General features: G+C 37.6%; 1 protein-coding gene across 1 annotated transcript in view; it reads left to right on the top strand.

The window, feature by feature from the left end:
- Window positions 1–17,152, top strand: part of PLEKHM3 (pleckstrin homology domain containing M3) — an 84,278-nt gene that overhangs the window by 32,847 nt on the left and 34,279 nt on the right. The window contains exons 4-5 of the mRNA XM_026673182.2: window positions 8,368–8,513; window positions 10,523–10,716. Coding sequence (XP_026528967.1) covers window positions 8,368–8,513; window positions 10,523–10,716 — 340 coding nt within the window. The remainder of the gene's footprint in view (window positions 1–8,367; window positions 8,514–10,522; window positions 10,717–17,152) is intronic.

Raw genomic sequence — 17,152 nt, forward strand, 5'->3', positions numbered from 1 at the left:
GTCTCTACTGTTGATATTGTGTTGTCTAGTGTTGTAAGAGGTGGTAATATAGGAGAGTTTCTTCTAAAATCTACCACCATTTCTACGGTTTTGAGTGTATTTAGTTCAAGATTGTTTTGGTTGCACTACAAGGCTAGTTGTCCCATCTGTATGCAGATTCATCATTGTCTTGAATGAGACTAATCACTGTGGTATCATCTGCAAACTTCAGTACTTTAACAGAGAGATCTTTTGAGATGCAGTCATTGGTATATAGTGAGAAGAGAAGTGCAGAGAGCACATAGCCCTGGGGGGGCCCTGTGCTAATTGTACGCATATCTGATGTGATTTCGCCTAGCTTCACCTGCTGCTTCCTGTCTGTTAGGAAGCTTATGATCCATTTACAAGTGTGGTTAGGTACAACTAGCTGATTTAGTTTAGTTGGAAGAATATCTGGAATGATGGTATTGAATGCTGAGCTAAAGTCTATAAAGAAGACTCTTGCATAGGTTTTGATGGACTTGATGGAGACAAGGTTTTTCCTTTTCCCATTTCTTTTTTTGGTTTGTTTCTCCTTGAATCCAAATTTACAGATGGTAATACGGATTTGTTTTGTTTAAATTGCTCCCTGTGTTTTTGTCTTGCTATTCTTTACTTTAAAAGCATTTTCAGCAAAAGCTTCCAGACAAAGAGTTCTGACTTTCAGAAGTGAATGAAAAAAGAATATTGTTTAAGACAAGCTTATCTTGGCTACTAGCTAGCACTAGCTAGTATATCAAGGTCAGAAGAGCATTTTCCAAAACAGAATAGCACATACCTGCCCCCAAATTATTTTGCTTCAGGAATTGATATCTTCCCTAGCCCTGGGAATAAAGAAGCTTTATTAAGGCTACAATGCTGAATACATCAGGGGTGAAATTCAAAAATTTTCCCTACCAGCTCTGTGGGCATGGCTGTGGGCATGGCTTGATATACTTGGTATAATAGTAATTGCAACCGGAGCGATTTTTTACTAATTCAAATCATCCCTACCACCTCTCCCGAGGTAGGCCGAGGTGGTTGAATTTCACCCCTGGAATACATCTATATAAAACTAAGACAAGGCTTAATTCTTCGTGAATATAGGAGTGCACTGGAGTTTGCAACTAGCTATTGCACCCACTCCAAAGAATAGTATCTTTCACTGCTGTACTATTTATCAGTCTGTAAGAAACTAAGTCAAATTCAGATGACTGAAAACTTAAGTGGACTGTCCTTCCAGGTTAGGCAAATACAGTGACACTTATTTCAGTTTCAAATGTTTATGCCAGTTAAGTAACATAGATGCTGTTTTACTCTCCTGCAATCTATAGCTAAAGATATAAAATGTTTTCAGTTTTCAAAATATTTCCTTTCAATTAGGAAATGTAGGCAAACAATTCTGAAAGAGTCTGAAACTGCTTTGAATGGTACAGCAAGCCTAGAGTTATTGTTGATAATCATGATGCTTCAGGAATTTGTGACATATGGGATTTATTCTTTTGTCTGTTTGTATAAGAGTGCATCTTAAGAGTCTGTTGTCCATGTCTGCTCTCTTAAAAGTAAAATCTGATAATTTTAGGGAACTTATATTTACATCAATGTGCATTGGATTGCATAGGTTCCAATTATACTTTGTGCTTATATAACATAAAGGAAGCCTGATTTCCATCCTGCTTGTTAGTTTTGATTGTTGCAGCTTCATCCTCTGAAAGTATAGTAAGGTGATTTTTATATACTGTGTGTACATGTGTATGCTTATTAGTTAAAAGTTTAGATACTAAATGCTATCCTTAGTATCTTGTAAACTTCCTGTTTCCCTGCATATATGACAGTTGGAAAGTCTCAACAAGAAAAATGAATGACTGTAATGTGTCAGTACAAAGGAGATTGGTAGGGAATAATCTATTATTAAATGCATGTTACAGGGACCTAGCATATGCAAACTGCATTCTGTGAATAATCAAACAGACTCCATTGGAGTATTTTTAATTTCTGTATATGCATCTGTGGGAGAAATGAGCTTAAGACAATTTTGTATAGAGTCAAAGACATGTGACCCAAGCAGCCACTTACGGCATAGCCAAATGACTATGTGGCCTTTGGAGTCTTATTTAGAATGGGTAAAACCAAAATATTTGATGTGCCACTTGCTCTCGTTTTCTTTGGTTTTATTTCCCCCTCATTTTTCCAGTATACGGGCATAATAAGTGACTAAAACCTTGTAAATGTTTACAGAGCCAATTATCTATTGAAACTCTTGAAATCCCTCCCAGAATAGGTTCTTCCTCTTCCGATACTTGAAATATGGACTTGAGATGCCTCTGGAAGTTGCATAGTTGGGGATTGAGTTATGCAGCTCACAATGAATGGAGGTCACTGCTCAGCGCTCACCCTTAGATACAATGTTGCACCAGCTCTTACAAAAACATGGGAGAGACTGTTTGCATGCGTTAACTTCTTATACTTAATTTCTTTTGACTGGTACTGTTTAAGTTTTCATTGCCTATTTGTGATATTCATTGAAAAATTTTGATGGAAACTTTTTTCACATCTTGTACTCGAATGTCATGAGTAAATGGTTTATTATCACAATGATTATTTCCATGTCTCTGGAAATGTATAAAATATCAGAGTTTAAGAGGCACATCAATTTTGCCTTCAGGGTCAGTGGAACAGGGTAACTTGTTTATCACTGTAGGCAAGGTGAGACACTTACTGCATGACAAAAGAAAAGAAAGATGAACTGGATTTTTCTTTTCCTGTCTTGCTAGGTCAGATGAAGATCTTGTTTAGCACCCTGCTGCTTTGAGTGCCTAAGTTCCCCTTTAGCAGGAAAAGGTTGTAGGGATGAGTTTCTGCCACTCTGAGTTTCTACTTCTCTTTTAGGGGAAATATTCTGCCTTTTTAGTATATCTTAAAACATTACATTTTTTAGGAGAGGGATGGGTTTTAACTTCCAACACTTCCTTGTGCAATCCTTGTGAATTCAGTGCTACAAAAAAGGAAAAAGAAAAATATAGTATCTTCCTGGGTTGATCAGAAGCTGCTTTTTAAAAAACACTACCTTTTGAGTAGCCGATTCTGTCCCTGCCCCCACCCATTTGCCATCTGAGCATTTTCGTCCACTTCAAGCACATCTTCTGCAGGATCCATTTGCCCCCTCTCCTATCAGAATAGTACTGAGTTTTAAAAGAAGCCCTTCTTCACTTTATATTACCTTTAACCCCACTAGCCTACAAGGTAAGCTGTATATGTGTGTGCTTTTGTGTACAGAGTTGTGCTTCATGGTTTTGTAATACACTTCAAAATCAAAGCAATAAAAAAACAGTTTCAAAGGTGAAGGTTCCCCCTGCCACAAATTGACACAAGGATATCAATCATGTGCAGAAATCAGTTGTTTGCATATATTCCCAGCAGCTATGCCTAACTTTGCAACAGATTTTTAGTTTTTCCTCTCCTCAGAGTTTAGTTGGGCAGCATGCCTATTTTCTATCCAATTTTTTTTTTTGTGTGTGGACACTTTCTAGTCCTATTTTAGATAAGGAAAATCACCCAAATATCATCAGTGCTAGAAAATAAAATTATCTGACCTTCCTTTCCCTTTCTTCTTTTTTCACTTACAATGCTGAGGCAACATCATTCACTGCCTGGCACTATCTGGCTTCCCTTATGCTGCCCTCTTCTTGTGTAGAGTTTTGGGTGGTATTCGCTGACCTCCACAAGGCTGCAAAAAGAAATGAATCTGAGCCATCCAAACTGCTGTCCTTGAGCAGCCAGAAGACCATCAGAATTACTCACTAAACTCCCTCATGATGCTACAGGAGAACCTTCAGTCTGCCAATAATTCATACTCATGAATTCATGGCTTAAAAAGATGACACATGGGTCATGAACACTCTTTTAATAGAGAAAGTCTGCTTTCAGACATGCCTTATCTCTGTAGCACATCATATTTACTTTGCTTTTGTTGGAACTGTTGCCTAATTAAAGAAACCCGACATGACAAATTGTATGGATTTTTGAAGCAAGCTTAAATCCACTTCATTTGGAAAGAAATGCCAATGAACTCAATGCAGATTTCTGAATAACGTGCAGATGAGTGCGCATTTAATCAAATCATCATAAAAACTGCACATTGCAAACTATAAAGAATTTTGAAAATATTTTGTTCTGTTTTTAATGATGGATTATCCTATCTCCCAGACATAAGATTCCTCAAAAACAATATTGCTCTCATTGGATGTTATAAGATTGGGAAACATTGGAAGTCGTCTTCTGACTTCCTCTCACCCCATAATCAGAGATGGGTCTCGACTAGAAAGATGGATTTTTAAAACATCAGTTTCTGAATTTTTAAAGAAAACTCCCAAATAGTTCCAACAAATGTTCTTAAAATTCAATGCCTTCGGGGAGGGGGGGTGGAGAAGATAAGGAATATGTTTTTCAAATCTACATAAAATCTAATTGCATCCCACTCATTAACATTTTTTCATGTCATTTCTAGACAGTCATGTGTAGGGTATATTTTAAAGCATTTTAAATCCCTTTAATAAACATTGACAAAAAGAATAATTATATTTATAAACACAAAAATATGTCTCTGTGTTTCAAGATTGAGCCAAATATTAGGATTCCAATGATGATTTAATACCGGTACTGATTGAATATCAATAATTGTTTTAATAAAGTGCCAATGAAACAAAAACCTCTTTGCATTTTTCAAATGAGAAATTAACTGTTCTAGAAATATGTAACGTAGAATTTAATAAGAGGAAGATGCAATATAGAAAATGCTAATAAAATTGTATTTTATTTTTTTAAATATAATGAAATGTTTGTTAAACTTTTAAAAAAACCTTAACAATTGGACTTCATTTATAATTCCTGAAGCCTAGACATTCTGTGTAACAAAATACAGCATTATATTATATCATTGCTTCCTTATTTCTTTCCTTATTTGAAGAAACTAGCCTAATTGCTGTCTGTCACTGACATGCATTTTGTCACCATGCATTAAGTTGAGCTTCACAACATCAAAGGAATCAACTGTATTCATAATTAGAAGTAAAAGGATTGCAAAATAGCAAGCCTTGTTAAAAAACAACAGCCACACAACTGAAGGAAAGTACAAAGTATGTTGCACAATTTAACATAGAAAATGTAACACTACAATGGCCTTATAACATGAACTTTTTATATAATTTCCTTTTATCAAATTTGACATTTTGAGTGCTCTAAGCAACACAGACTATTGTGCATGATATGATACATGACCCATGTAAAATGTGTTGTTAAGGAAATGGAGTAGAAGTAAAAATCGGGGGGGGGGAAGAGAAATATTGTATGAAAACAGGATAAGCAAAAATTGCTTCCTTGTGAGATGTTGGAAAATAAGAATATAGACTTCTTAAGGAAGCGGTAATATGATCAATGTTTGTGATTATGTTCAGTACTTCAAAAGCATATTTAAGATCATAAGATGCTTCAAACCTGTATTTACTTAGAATGTTAATTAGCTATAAAAACTTTGTTTTGCTGTGATAGTTTTATGTCAAGATTCATGTATCTTCACTTTGTCTTAGTACTTCAGATCAGTGTTTGGCTGGATAGGTATACATACAATAAATATTTAGTTTTGCTGTCTGCTTGATGGAGAAGCCCTTGATGAATTCATACCTGGTACTTTTCTGCAAGGGAGAGTTCTTTCCAACATGCCTTCTACTATAAATTGGTGAAGCAAAAATTCAACAGATCTATAATTCTCCCTAATCCCTTCCTACATTTTCTCTCAGCAGCTTTAACCAGCATAGCTAATAGTGAGAGATCTGAGAAAGACAGCTTAACAACTTCTGAAACGCCACAGGTTACATATCCACGCTCAGAAGGAAAGGAATACAAAATCATTTCTGCCTTGGAAACTTATTATTATTATCCCTTCATAAGTGGATCACTGCATTCCTGTCAAACAGGCAATAAATAGTAAAAATAGGGAGTGCTATATCAAACCCTGCTCCAGTTAGGGGGACAGCGGTGTCCCCCAAGGCAGCGTTCTAGGACCCACCCTCTTTATACTCTATATAAATGACCTTTCCGATCACCTTATAAGCAACTGTGTCCTCTTTGCGGATGACATAAAACTATTCAACACCACCAACAATGCTACTATCCTTCAAAGCGACCTTGATTATGTGTCAGAATGGTCAAACATCTGGCAACTCCAAATCTCGACCAACAAATGCTCTGTCCTACACATTGGTAAAAAAAATCAGTACACCAAATACAAACTAGGTGGATATGACCTCGTTGATGATCCTCACTCTGTCAAGGACCTTGGAGTTCTCATAACAAATGACCTAAGCGCCAGAGCTCACTGTAACAGCATTGCCAAAAAGGCATTAAGAGTTGTAAATCTAATCTTACAAAGCTTCTCCTCCGGAAATATCGAATTGCTAACTAGAACATACAAAACTTTTGCCAGACCAATACTCGAATACAGCTCATCGGTCTGGAATCCACACTGCATATCGGACATTAATACAATCGAGTGAGTCCAGAAGTATTTCACAAGAAGAGTACTACACTCCTCTGCTCACAACAGAATACCCTATATCAGTGATCCCCAACCTTTTTATGCCGCGCCCGGTACCGGCATCAGCTGGCGCGCCGCGGCCCGAAATACCGGCATCAGTTGGGCGCCGCCATCTTTTTGGATGAAAAGTGCTTCCGGGTGACCTCACCGGAAGCACTTTTCATCAAAAAAGATGCACCAGCACTCCGGTGATAGCTTTTTCGGGTAGAAATGGCTTTCACCCGAAAAGCTCACCAGACTATCCCGCGCGCCTTATCTTTTTTGATGAAAAAATGCTTCCGGTGAGCTTTCAACCGAAAAGCTCACCGGGCTACTTTTTCATCCAAAAAGATGGCGCTGCAAACCAGCGGCCCGGTAGGACTTGTTCAGCGGACGTGCCGGTCCACGGACCGGTGGTTGGGGACCCCTGCCCTATATCACCAGGCTTGAGATTTTGGGCTTGGACAACCTTGAACTACACTGCCTACAGTTAGACTTAAGTGTATCACACAAAATTATCTGCTACAATGTCCTACCAGTCAATGACTACTTCAGCTTCAACCACAACAATACAACAGCACACAACAGATACAAACTCAATGTAAACCACTTCAAACTCGATTGCAGAAAGTACGACTTCAGCAACAGAGTGGTCAATGCCTGGAATGCATTACCTGACTCTGTTGTTACATCCTCTAACCTCCACTCTTTTAACCTCAAACTATCCACTATTGACCTCATCCCATTCCTAAGAGGTCTGTAAGGGGCGTGCATAAGGGCACCATCGTGCCTACCGTGCCTACCATCCCTGTCCTATTGTCCCCATTTATTTGTACCTATTTCCTGTATTCTTACTCATGTTTATACTTATACCTATTATCTTGTAAGCGATTGACAAATCAAATAAATAAAATAAAATAAGGAAAGGAATACAAAATCATTTCTGCCTTAGAAACTATTATTAGAGAAGAGTTAATATAAAAGAATTATTTACCATGTGTTGGGAAGAAGGACTTAATTGTGTAAAATTAAAATGCCACATAAAGACACTGTGATTCTACTCAGTAAAAGGGAAAGATGCATTGATTCTCAAAAACAATTAGAAATTCTAAATATATAAATAGCTGAAAAATCATTTTGCAGGTTACAACTGAAAGACATCTATCATTAAAGTTTGTTTAACTAAATAAAACTTAAAGAAGAGAAAAACATTAAAAACATGAAACTAGTATTAGTATTAATCATGGAATTGTTTTTAAAAACAAATAAAAGAATGCGAAAAACCTGATCCATATGACAGTACAGATACAGGTGCTTCAAATCAATTTATAATACTGCTGGACCTGATAAAGAACTTTTGTGATAGAATTTTTGTGATTGCTTTGATTCTTAAGAGTCAGTTCAGTCATCGGAATTTCTAGTTTTCACATGTGAAAACAGTTTCTGAGAAAAATGCTCCCTTCTCTTCCTTTTGGAATCTCTTGAGTCATCTTTCTCTCATGAAGTCTTCTGCAAAATTAAAGAAAAAAATATTAAGATATATCAAGTGGATGGCTCCTAGGGATGCCAATCAAAACATATAGTCATTCTCACCATGCACATGTGTGTAAAGGCAAAAAATGAGAAAAGCAATTGCAAAAACTCAGGGAAATTATAAGTGAAAGCCAATGGTATCTGAAGCTCCATGAAATTCTGTGGCTGAGATACAGTGATTACATGGTAAAGCAATGAAAACTTTTTTTCAGTGTAACTAAGAATCTGCTTTTTACACCTGTCTTTTTTTTCCTCCCTATTTGAAGGTTGTCAGAGTTGCATTGGCTTAAGCAGTGGGAAAGCAAAGGTATGCAACTACAGTGGGTGGTATTACTGCAACCTCTGTCACGTTGATGATACCTTTCTAATTCCTGCACGACTAGTTCATAACTGGGATACTTCAAAATACAAGGTAAAAGTACATACATGCTGACAATAGTACAAGTTCTTGCTCCCTGATTATAGTGTGGAATATGGTCACATGCTGCCCAATAGGAAAACATTGTCCGTCAATCAGTCAGTATTTTGTGACCATGTGTTATTATGTTGCATAAAACCATGAAAAAGGAAAAGAAAAGTAATAATTTAAGAGGGAGGGGGAAAATATCAACAAATAAAAAGGCATGCACAGAATTAGGTTAAGATGGAACCAATACTAAAATTGAGAGCTTAACCATTTCTTTGAGTTTAATGTTGCAAAAGTAGCATCCTGACTATTAACAGCTGTAATCACATCTGCAAGGAGGTAGAATAGTTGTTCAGCTATTGATGCTCACACGGCTAAGGCCAAGAGGGAGGAAATATAACTCCATGATAAAAACAGGAGTTTGTCTCATTCATTTCCCCTCATGTAATGCAAATAAAACAGTTTTACAAAGTGGGAATCTTGGAGGTTTTCTGATTTCCAGTACCTTACCAGTGCCAGATGAATTCTAATGAAGATTAAAGATAACTCCAGTTCTGTCCTAATGACAATCTGGCCAAGTTGAAAGCCCAAGCAAAATACATGTGGATAGGTGAATGTCCCGAAGCACACAAGTTTCACAACCTCCAGTAGAAAGCCTCAGTTGCACACATGAATAAACATTAGAATCCCAATTAGCATGCATCCCATACAACTACTGTAGTGTCCATCAGCTGGGCGATAGTTGTGGTTGTTATGGTTGTTGAGAATATCCAAAGGTGGCAGCAAAACCTTTGTTTATGTTGTGGCCTCATTGTCATTGTCCTCAAAAAAGCTCTAAAAGTTGTGCAAAGGACAGCTGGCAGGAAACTGGACACTTCTTGCCAATCTGGGGACTGAGTTCAGGGGTGAAGTAGAAGAGCTGAAACCATTCATTAGCTTACCCACCTGTAGAGAATGAGGCAAGAGTGACAGAGACATAGAGGAGCCATGATCTAGACAAAAGAGGCTGAAACATTTTTTAAGTTCAGGCCAACAACACAATTTCTAGAAGTAGTTCAGGCAGATGCCTCCCTAATCCACTAAAGTATAAGAAAAAAGTTTTCTGTTAACAATTCTGTAAGAGAGCCAATGTGTTGGATTAGGAGCCAGGAGATCCTGGTTCTGGTTCATAAATTGTAGTTGCTCTTTAAACCAAACAGGCACTCTAAGCCCAACCTAATTTCACATATTGTTCCTGTGGGAAAAAATAGGAGGGAGAACTATGTATGTTGTCTTGAGCTCCTGGATGAAAGGTGGAATATAAATCTAACAAATAGAGAATTTGTCTCTGATTCGGGATCTGGCTTCAAGCCATAGTCCTGGCATCTAACTTTCAAGCATTTATCCTAACATAGCTTAGTATGATTATTCCTATATTATAATTTTAGCTTCTTGGGTTAAATATGGTGATATAAAAGTGTAGCACACAAAAGAACAAATAGATTATTTAAATATTTATACTATTTAAATATCAAGTGCTACTTAATATTATAAAGAAAAGGGAACAGAAGATGTCTAGCAAACAGGTATTTTTGTTCTTGAATATCTTACAGATTTTGGCAAGATCTTAGATGTATGCATCCAAAAAAAGAAAAGAAACAAAAATGGCTCCAAAAATATCAAAAACAACAAATGTTACTAAATTCTCTTTGCTATTGCAAATAATAATAACTTTTATAATAGTGTATTTTACTAAGTTTGAATGGTCAGTTCCCTACTAGTGTTTCAGCATCATTCCAACTTTCGGAACATTCCACTAATTGAATTTTGTTTCTTTGAAATGCTGAACACCAGAATTTAGTTTATATCTACATTACAGCATCTTTGGAGCGCTTTTTTAATAAATAAGATTACAGTATGTCTTATCATAACACAAATAACACTAGCATAATGCCACTAAGAGAGTGATGTACTGATTGCATCTGAACAGTTAAAGATTTATTAGAAGATAAGCTTCATGGATTTCCCCCTTTTAGGTATCAAAGCAAGCCAAAGAATTCCTGGAATATGTTTATGAAGAGCCCCTGATTGACATTCAGAGAGAAAATCCCATATTGTACAGGCATGTTGAGCCATTGGCAAGTGTGGCCCGTCTGAGACAGCAACTGAAATCCCTCCGAGCCTATTTATTCAGCTGCAGAGCAGCAGTGGCTGAAGACCTGCGAAGAAGGTAAGACAGAAGAACTGTCAAGAACTAGCTTCCTTGGGGGCATCTTTCTTTCTTTGGCCATTCTTACTCTTCCTTTCTTTAGTTCCCATAGCCCAGCCATTAAAGTGTAGCCCATTGTGTCTGCCTCCGAAGGGTAACTGGATACTTTTAGTGCACACTGGATGGTTTACTGGCCGGATGGATCTATCTATCTATCTATCTATCTATCTATCTATCTATCTATCTATCTATCTATCTATCTATCTCAAAGTACAATTGCATATCATCACATTCCAACTATGTAGATTATACAGCTGAAGCATTTGAAAAACTGATCTGTTCGCTGTTAGATTAATATACTAACCAATTCAGCACTGGAATCACAGTCTTGCTGCTTGAGAATTTTCTACACTGAAAATGAAATGCCAGAGTAGATATAGGTCACCGCATAAAAGAAAATTAAAGGATTCTTATGATTGTGATTAATGCTGGAAGAGCAGCAGTAAATTTAATTCAATCATCAATGAAACGAAACAAAACAAAATTCAGCTGTTTTGGGCATCCTAAACAAATACGGTGAAAGTTCTGGGCTTGAAAGCACTTTTCTTCATTTCTTCTGTCACTCTCTTATCTATCACTTTAACAACAGCTCCTGCTATAAGGAAGGAGTGAAGCCAGACCTGCTTTTCAAATGATGAGGTGCCTAGGCAGAACATGGCTTCCAATCTCTGAAAATACGGAGACTGAGAATGGGATTTCGTCTGTCATCAGGAGCCTACAGAAAGTACTAAGCCCCAAATGTTCCCCATTCACTTTATCTTGCCTGGGATCTGTTGAGAGAACGAGGGCCGGATAAAATAGGGAGTACTCAGTCCTTGGCTATCATCACTGTGGTGGGTGATAGGAGCCATGGTGGCACAGTGATTAGAATGCAGTATTGCAGGCTGACTCTGCCAGCAATTTGACCCTGACCGGCTCAAAGTCGACTCGGCCTTCATCCTTCTAAGGTCAGTAAAATGAAGACCCAGATTGTTGGGGCAATATGCTGACTCTGTAAACTGCTGTAAAACACTATGAAGCAGAATATAAGTCTTAAGTGCTATTGCTATCATCCATGTCCCCATTACTCTGCGCGTTGGTGGAAAGGGTGTGTGCGTGTGTGTCTTTGTGTGCATACCCCCACGCATGTTTGCTTTCGCATCTTCATCCATGAAATCCAAAGGAAATCATTTTGGCTGTTTAGGAGTTAACCTTGATTGATGTCATGATTAACAATGTCAAAAACCAATAAAAGTATTAATGTTACTGAAGTGCCCAAACTTAATAGCTACATTCCTGTTATAAATGCATTTGCATCATCTCTATTTGGAACTGTGAAACAAAGGAAGTTGAAAATCTCTGCAGTTGAAGAAGGCACTTGTGATTAATATAGTTTGTGATATTTTCTTAATATCATATAAGAGTATCCTTGCTTTTCCCTATCTTACTTTTAAAGACTTCCTTCATTTGTAACACTGGCTATAATATCTCCTTCAATTAGTATGAGATTGAAAGCCGGATGCTTTATGAGAGATTCAGTTCAGAAAAGGCATCAGAGAAAGAGATTACAAGCTTTTGATTAACAGCAAAGCAAAAAAAAGAGTGTTTGATTAAAATAAAGAGGCAGGGAGGGCCAAGGCAAGTCAATGAAGAGAACATAAAAGAAGAGATCAAAGGAAGCAGAAAGAGAAAAGCAACTGGGCTCGAAGACATGGGGCAAAAGGGAGAGGGGAATGAGGATACTAGCAGAGGCACCAAGAGCCAGTGCTGATGGGAAAAGGTGATAGAAAAGGGTACAGAGGAAGCTGTGAAGAGGCATTCAAGGTAGCACAGGAACAAAAGCAAACCTGAGAAAATAAGAAGCATTGCAAATGACAAAGAAGGAAACAAAGGGGGCTTAGAGACTAAAGCAGCTGAGTGAGCGTGGTGTAGAAAATGAAGAGGATAAAGTTAGGACATAGATTGGAAATAATGCAGAGAGCTAAAATGTTGGATTACTATTAAACTTGGTAAAAAGTTACATTAAGCTTATCATTTGGGGGAAAGACGTTAACATGGGCGTGTGTACACCTGCAGGAGGTGATTGAGGAAGTAACAATGAAGATGAAAAACAAATTTTATTGTAGACTAAATAATGTCTATAAAAGACTTATGTTTGAACAACAGTACAAAGTTTAATTTTGTCTCTTAATTCAGATAAACTGTAATTGACCTTGGACTTAAAAAGCCATCTGGGTTGGTATACTATCTGGTTTGAACCTTATAACTTATCAGCATGAGTGCCACTAGAACTTCAGTTCTTTCTTTTACACTGTAGTCCCCAGACAAATGATACTCAATTTCCTTTCTCCCTCCTTCCTGGTGGCATATGTCTGCTTGTCTTTCTGTTTGTCCATTCTAGGTTTTTTTGCACCATTCTAGTTTATGTTTTGCAAACAAAAGAACATTTAGCAATTATTGACCATATTATTTAAATTTCATAGTTTTCCTTAAAATACTTTACTTTTTGCTACTTGTTCTTGAGTAGATTTGTGAATTTCCAGCTATTCTGAAAACATTGTTATTATGTTAAACTTTCATAAAGCAAAGTGTAGCAAACTATGAACAGTGCACTGCAAGGAGGACTGAATATAGGGTGATTGATCTTAAAGGAAGTCTATTATAGTATAGCTCAGGTTTGTCAAACTTGATTTCATTGTGGCCACATCAGGATTGTGTTTGACCTCGGAGGGTTGGGGGGGGGCAGTTCAGTGTCACTTGTGTCAGGGGTACTTCTGGTGGCCCGAGCATTCTGCCAGAGAAAATGGACTTCCGAACTCCATTTTCGGCTGCGACGGCCTCCTGCAACTCTCTGCCAGTGAAAAGACAGGGCCACATTGGACCACACACCAGTCATTTACTGTTTCCAGGGTAGCCCCGCAGATTTAAGCATGGATCCGGCCCGTGGGCCTTGAGTTTGACACCCCTGGTATAGATAGCCTTATGAGGAAAAGCAAAGAAATAGCTGTAGCTTTTCATCCATGCTTGTTTTAAAACATGCAAGGTATTTCCAAAAGTATGGCAAAATGGGTGCCCTGCTGTATGCTAAAATTTCTGGTTTGGGGAATTTTCTTTTGGTGTGCATATGTAATGTATGTATGAGGGATCCCCAGTGCTCTCTCAGCTTGGTTGTTCATGATGTTACCTAGTTTGGGTAATGAAACATCTGCAAGAAAACAACCACACTCAGAGACTCCTCATTTCAACCCTTAGATACAAATATTCTCCTTTATTGATATATGTATGTAAAAAAATTCCATCAGCATATATATAGCTAACAGATCTATGGACATATAGAATATTAATTGATAGAAAACTGATTTTGAGCTTCACAAACTATGAAGAAAAACTCTCATAGAAGTTGTTGGTTTGGGGAAAAGTGGAATATAATAACTCATGTATATGCCAAAACAGATTTCTGTCACCTAATATGTAGGCTGAAGGTATAAACATATTTGAGGGTATATCTCTTAAAACAAAAGTGCACCTTTGACAAAAAGATTTTTCTTGAACTCCAGATGCTCAATTGTTACCATTTTTTGGTACCAGATTCTTGGTGATTGCTTGCACAAGTCCATGCCATATTCTTGCAATATTTTACAACACACCAAAAATAAGGGGGGGTTGGGCTACCAAATTGGGAGCTGTATTACTAGGCCTCAGTGCTCACATGGTTGAAAGAGTGGATAAATTTGAAGAACAAAAGAATATTTACATTAGAAGGTCACGACTTACAGTTGGGATGGCATGCATTTATGTGGCATGGGAAAAGTAAATACATAGATACTTCCAAAGGCACTATACGAGGAATGGTCTGCTTTCAGTATGGGAAAGAATCAAACAGAATCATTACATGAAAATACTGGTCTGGCTATCCATGATGGAAGCGCTAATACATCCAAATGTTCTTGAACTGGAAAAAATTGTAAGGTATAAAGATATCCTAAACGAACAAGACTTAAAATCAAAACAGGACCTAAAAAAATTAGGGAATCGATTTAACCTGGTGACCACATAGTCAAATACAAAAAAGACACAAGAAAGATGCACAAATATATGGATTATATAAAGAACCCCTAGAATTAGATCAAATATTTCTAGGGACAGATGATAAATTAATAATGAAAATACATAATTACCTATTGAACTTTAAAATGGAAGAAGAAAAAGAAAAAATGTAAAAGAAACTATGATAGTATGGGCCAAAAATTTTGGATATACTATAGAATTAGACAATTGGCAAAAACTTTGGGAAAGAAACTACAAACTAACGATGTCAACAACATACAAAGAAAACTTTTACAAAATGTTCAACAGATGGCATTTGCCACCAGCAAGAATGGCAAAGATGTTCCAAAACATATTTCCAGAATGCTGGAAATATAAACAGGTACCGGGTCCTATTACCAGGAATGGGATTGGGCTGGTTTGGGCGAACCGGATGTTAATTTTACATCCAGGTTGGTGAATTGGTAGTTCCGAAGAGTAGCTGTCTGGCACCGCCCCTCCCCCAGACTCCATTTTTGCTCCCAGGAGGCTCAAGGGAGGCTTTCTAGGCCAAAAATGGGGCATGGCGGGTCCAGCACTGCCCCCCAGTTTTGCTCCCAGGAGGCTCCAGGAAAGCTTTCTAGGCTGAAAACAGTGTGTGTGGGGTCCATACTGCCCCCACCTCCATTTTTGCTCCCAGGTGGCTCCAGGGAGGCTCTCTAGGCTGAAAACGCCCCCCTGCACCCCAAAATGGGGCATAGCAAGCCTCCCTAGAGCCTCCTGGGAGCATCCAGCCATCCAGTATGCCTGGATTCAATGTTTAGCCAAAAGAACAGTTGGAGCTAATACAGTATTGATTACTGCCTTGGGAATGTTCTAGGTAAACAAAGCTATGCAGTCTCCTAAAACTATTGGAGCCAATCTTCTTTCTTTATTCCATATCCTCTTCTTCAAAACTAGTAAGTTGCTCTGCTTTTTCATGCCAGGCTTAGTGTGGTAAGTTCAGAGTGGATTTTATAGAGAACAGCTTACCTTTAGGTCTCATTCATTTGCTCAATTTCAGAGCATACATTACACAATTTCCAAAGCATAATTCAGACTGTTCAGTAGTTTGCGTAGCTGCTGCTTCATGGTTACATCATTATTTCTATTGCTGGCACAAACTTTATATATCATCCCATAGATGATTGTTTAATAAACAAAACTTTTCCCAGTAATTTAAATGCTAGAAGGTTTAGCTGTAGATAGTCCTCAACTCACGAATGGTTATGATCAATCAAAAAAAAGGGGGGGGGGATTTACGATCTGGATTTGAAATTTTGACAGTTGGGCCCCTTCATAATCATGTGTCAAACTTTGAAGACTCAGCAACATGGCCGTATTTACAGCCGTTTGCAGCATCCCAGTCACATCATCATGTTCACCAAAAATTGGCACTTCTGGTTTTCAGCAAAACTGTGCCCATTGGTTTGCTTAACGAACACGGTATTAGCGATTGCTGCAAAAAAGGTCATAAAATCATCATAGTGGGCAAGCTTCTTTACAGTTGTATCTCGAGGACTGTTTGTAATGTTATGAGAGTACAAACAATGAGATGACTGGATAGATTGCTTTGGGCTCCTATTACTTCTTACTTGCACAAAAGACTATCGGACATTGGCAGTAGAGCTGGAGGTCTGTTTCTTTGTCCTTGTTACATGAACGACTGAGGCATGGAAACCGATAGGAACAAATCTGGTGTAGATGTCACCAGTCCTGCAGCTCTGGCTGCAGTATTCAGAACTGTAGATGTTTCCCCATCTTACTATGTGGGTAACATTTTATATGACAGTGGGATTCATTCATAGGATAATTCTTGCAACCTCAATATATGAAAGGATATTTAATCACATGCAGCATTTTTATAGACTATTTTTTCAGAGTGGGAGGAGTAATTTATAAGATTGGAATGTCTTGAGTTCACTGGATCTCAATAGAATGCAGAGAGTTCCTTTTGCTTTATCAAAGGTTATTGAGAAATAATACAGTATTTCATACAAAATGAGATGGTTGTTATTTTTAACATAAACCAAAATAAATTCCTTTCTCCAAACCTGAGGTTTGTAGTTATAATACCATACAAAGTCACAATTACAGCAGTATCTAACAATTCATTTAACAACCAAGCCGAAAACTTTTCTGTGCTTGAAAAGGTTTTCTCTAGCTATCATAATAGGAAGGAGGAAAAACTTGAAACAGTTAAATACTTCTAAAACACTTTAAAAAGTGTTTTGAAAAGCACCTCAACTTTACTGATCATTTTCATTAGAGTCTAAAACTTTTGCTTTTAAATAGGTGCAACTTCATTTCCAGTCACTAATGCAAAAAAAACACAGCCAGCTAATAAATAATG

The sequence above is a fragment of the Notechis scutatus genome, chromosome 1 (assembly GCF_049901735.1).
Source record: "Notechis scutatus isolate UNSWTSFEM ecotype Mainland chromosome 1, rNotScu1.2, whole genome shotgun sequence".
Lineage (NCBI taxonomy): Eukaryota > Metazoa > Chordata > Lepidosauria > Squamata > Elapidae > Notechis > Notechis scutatus.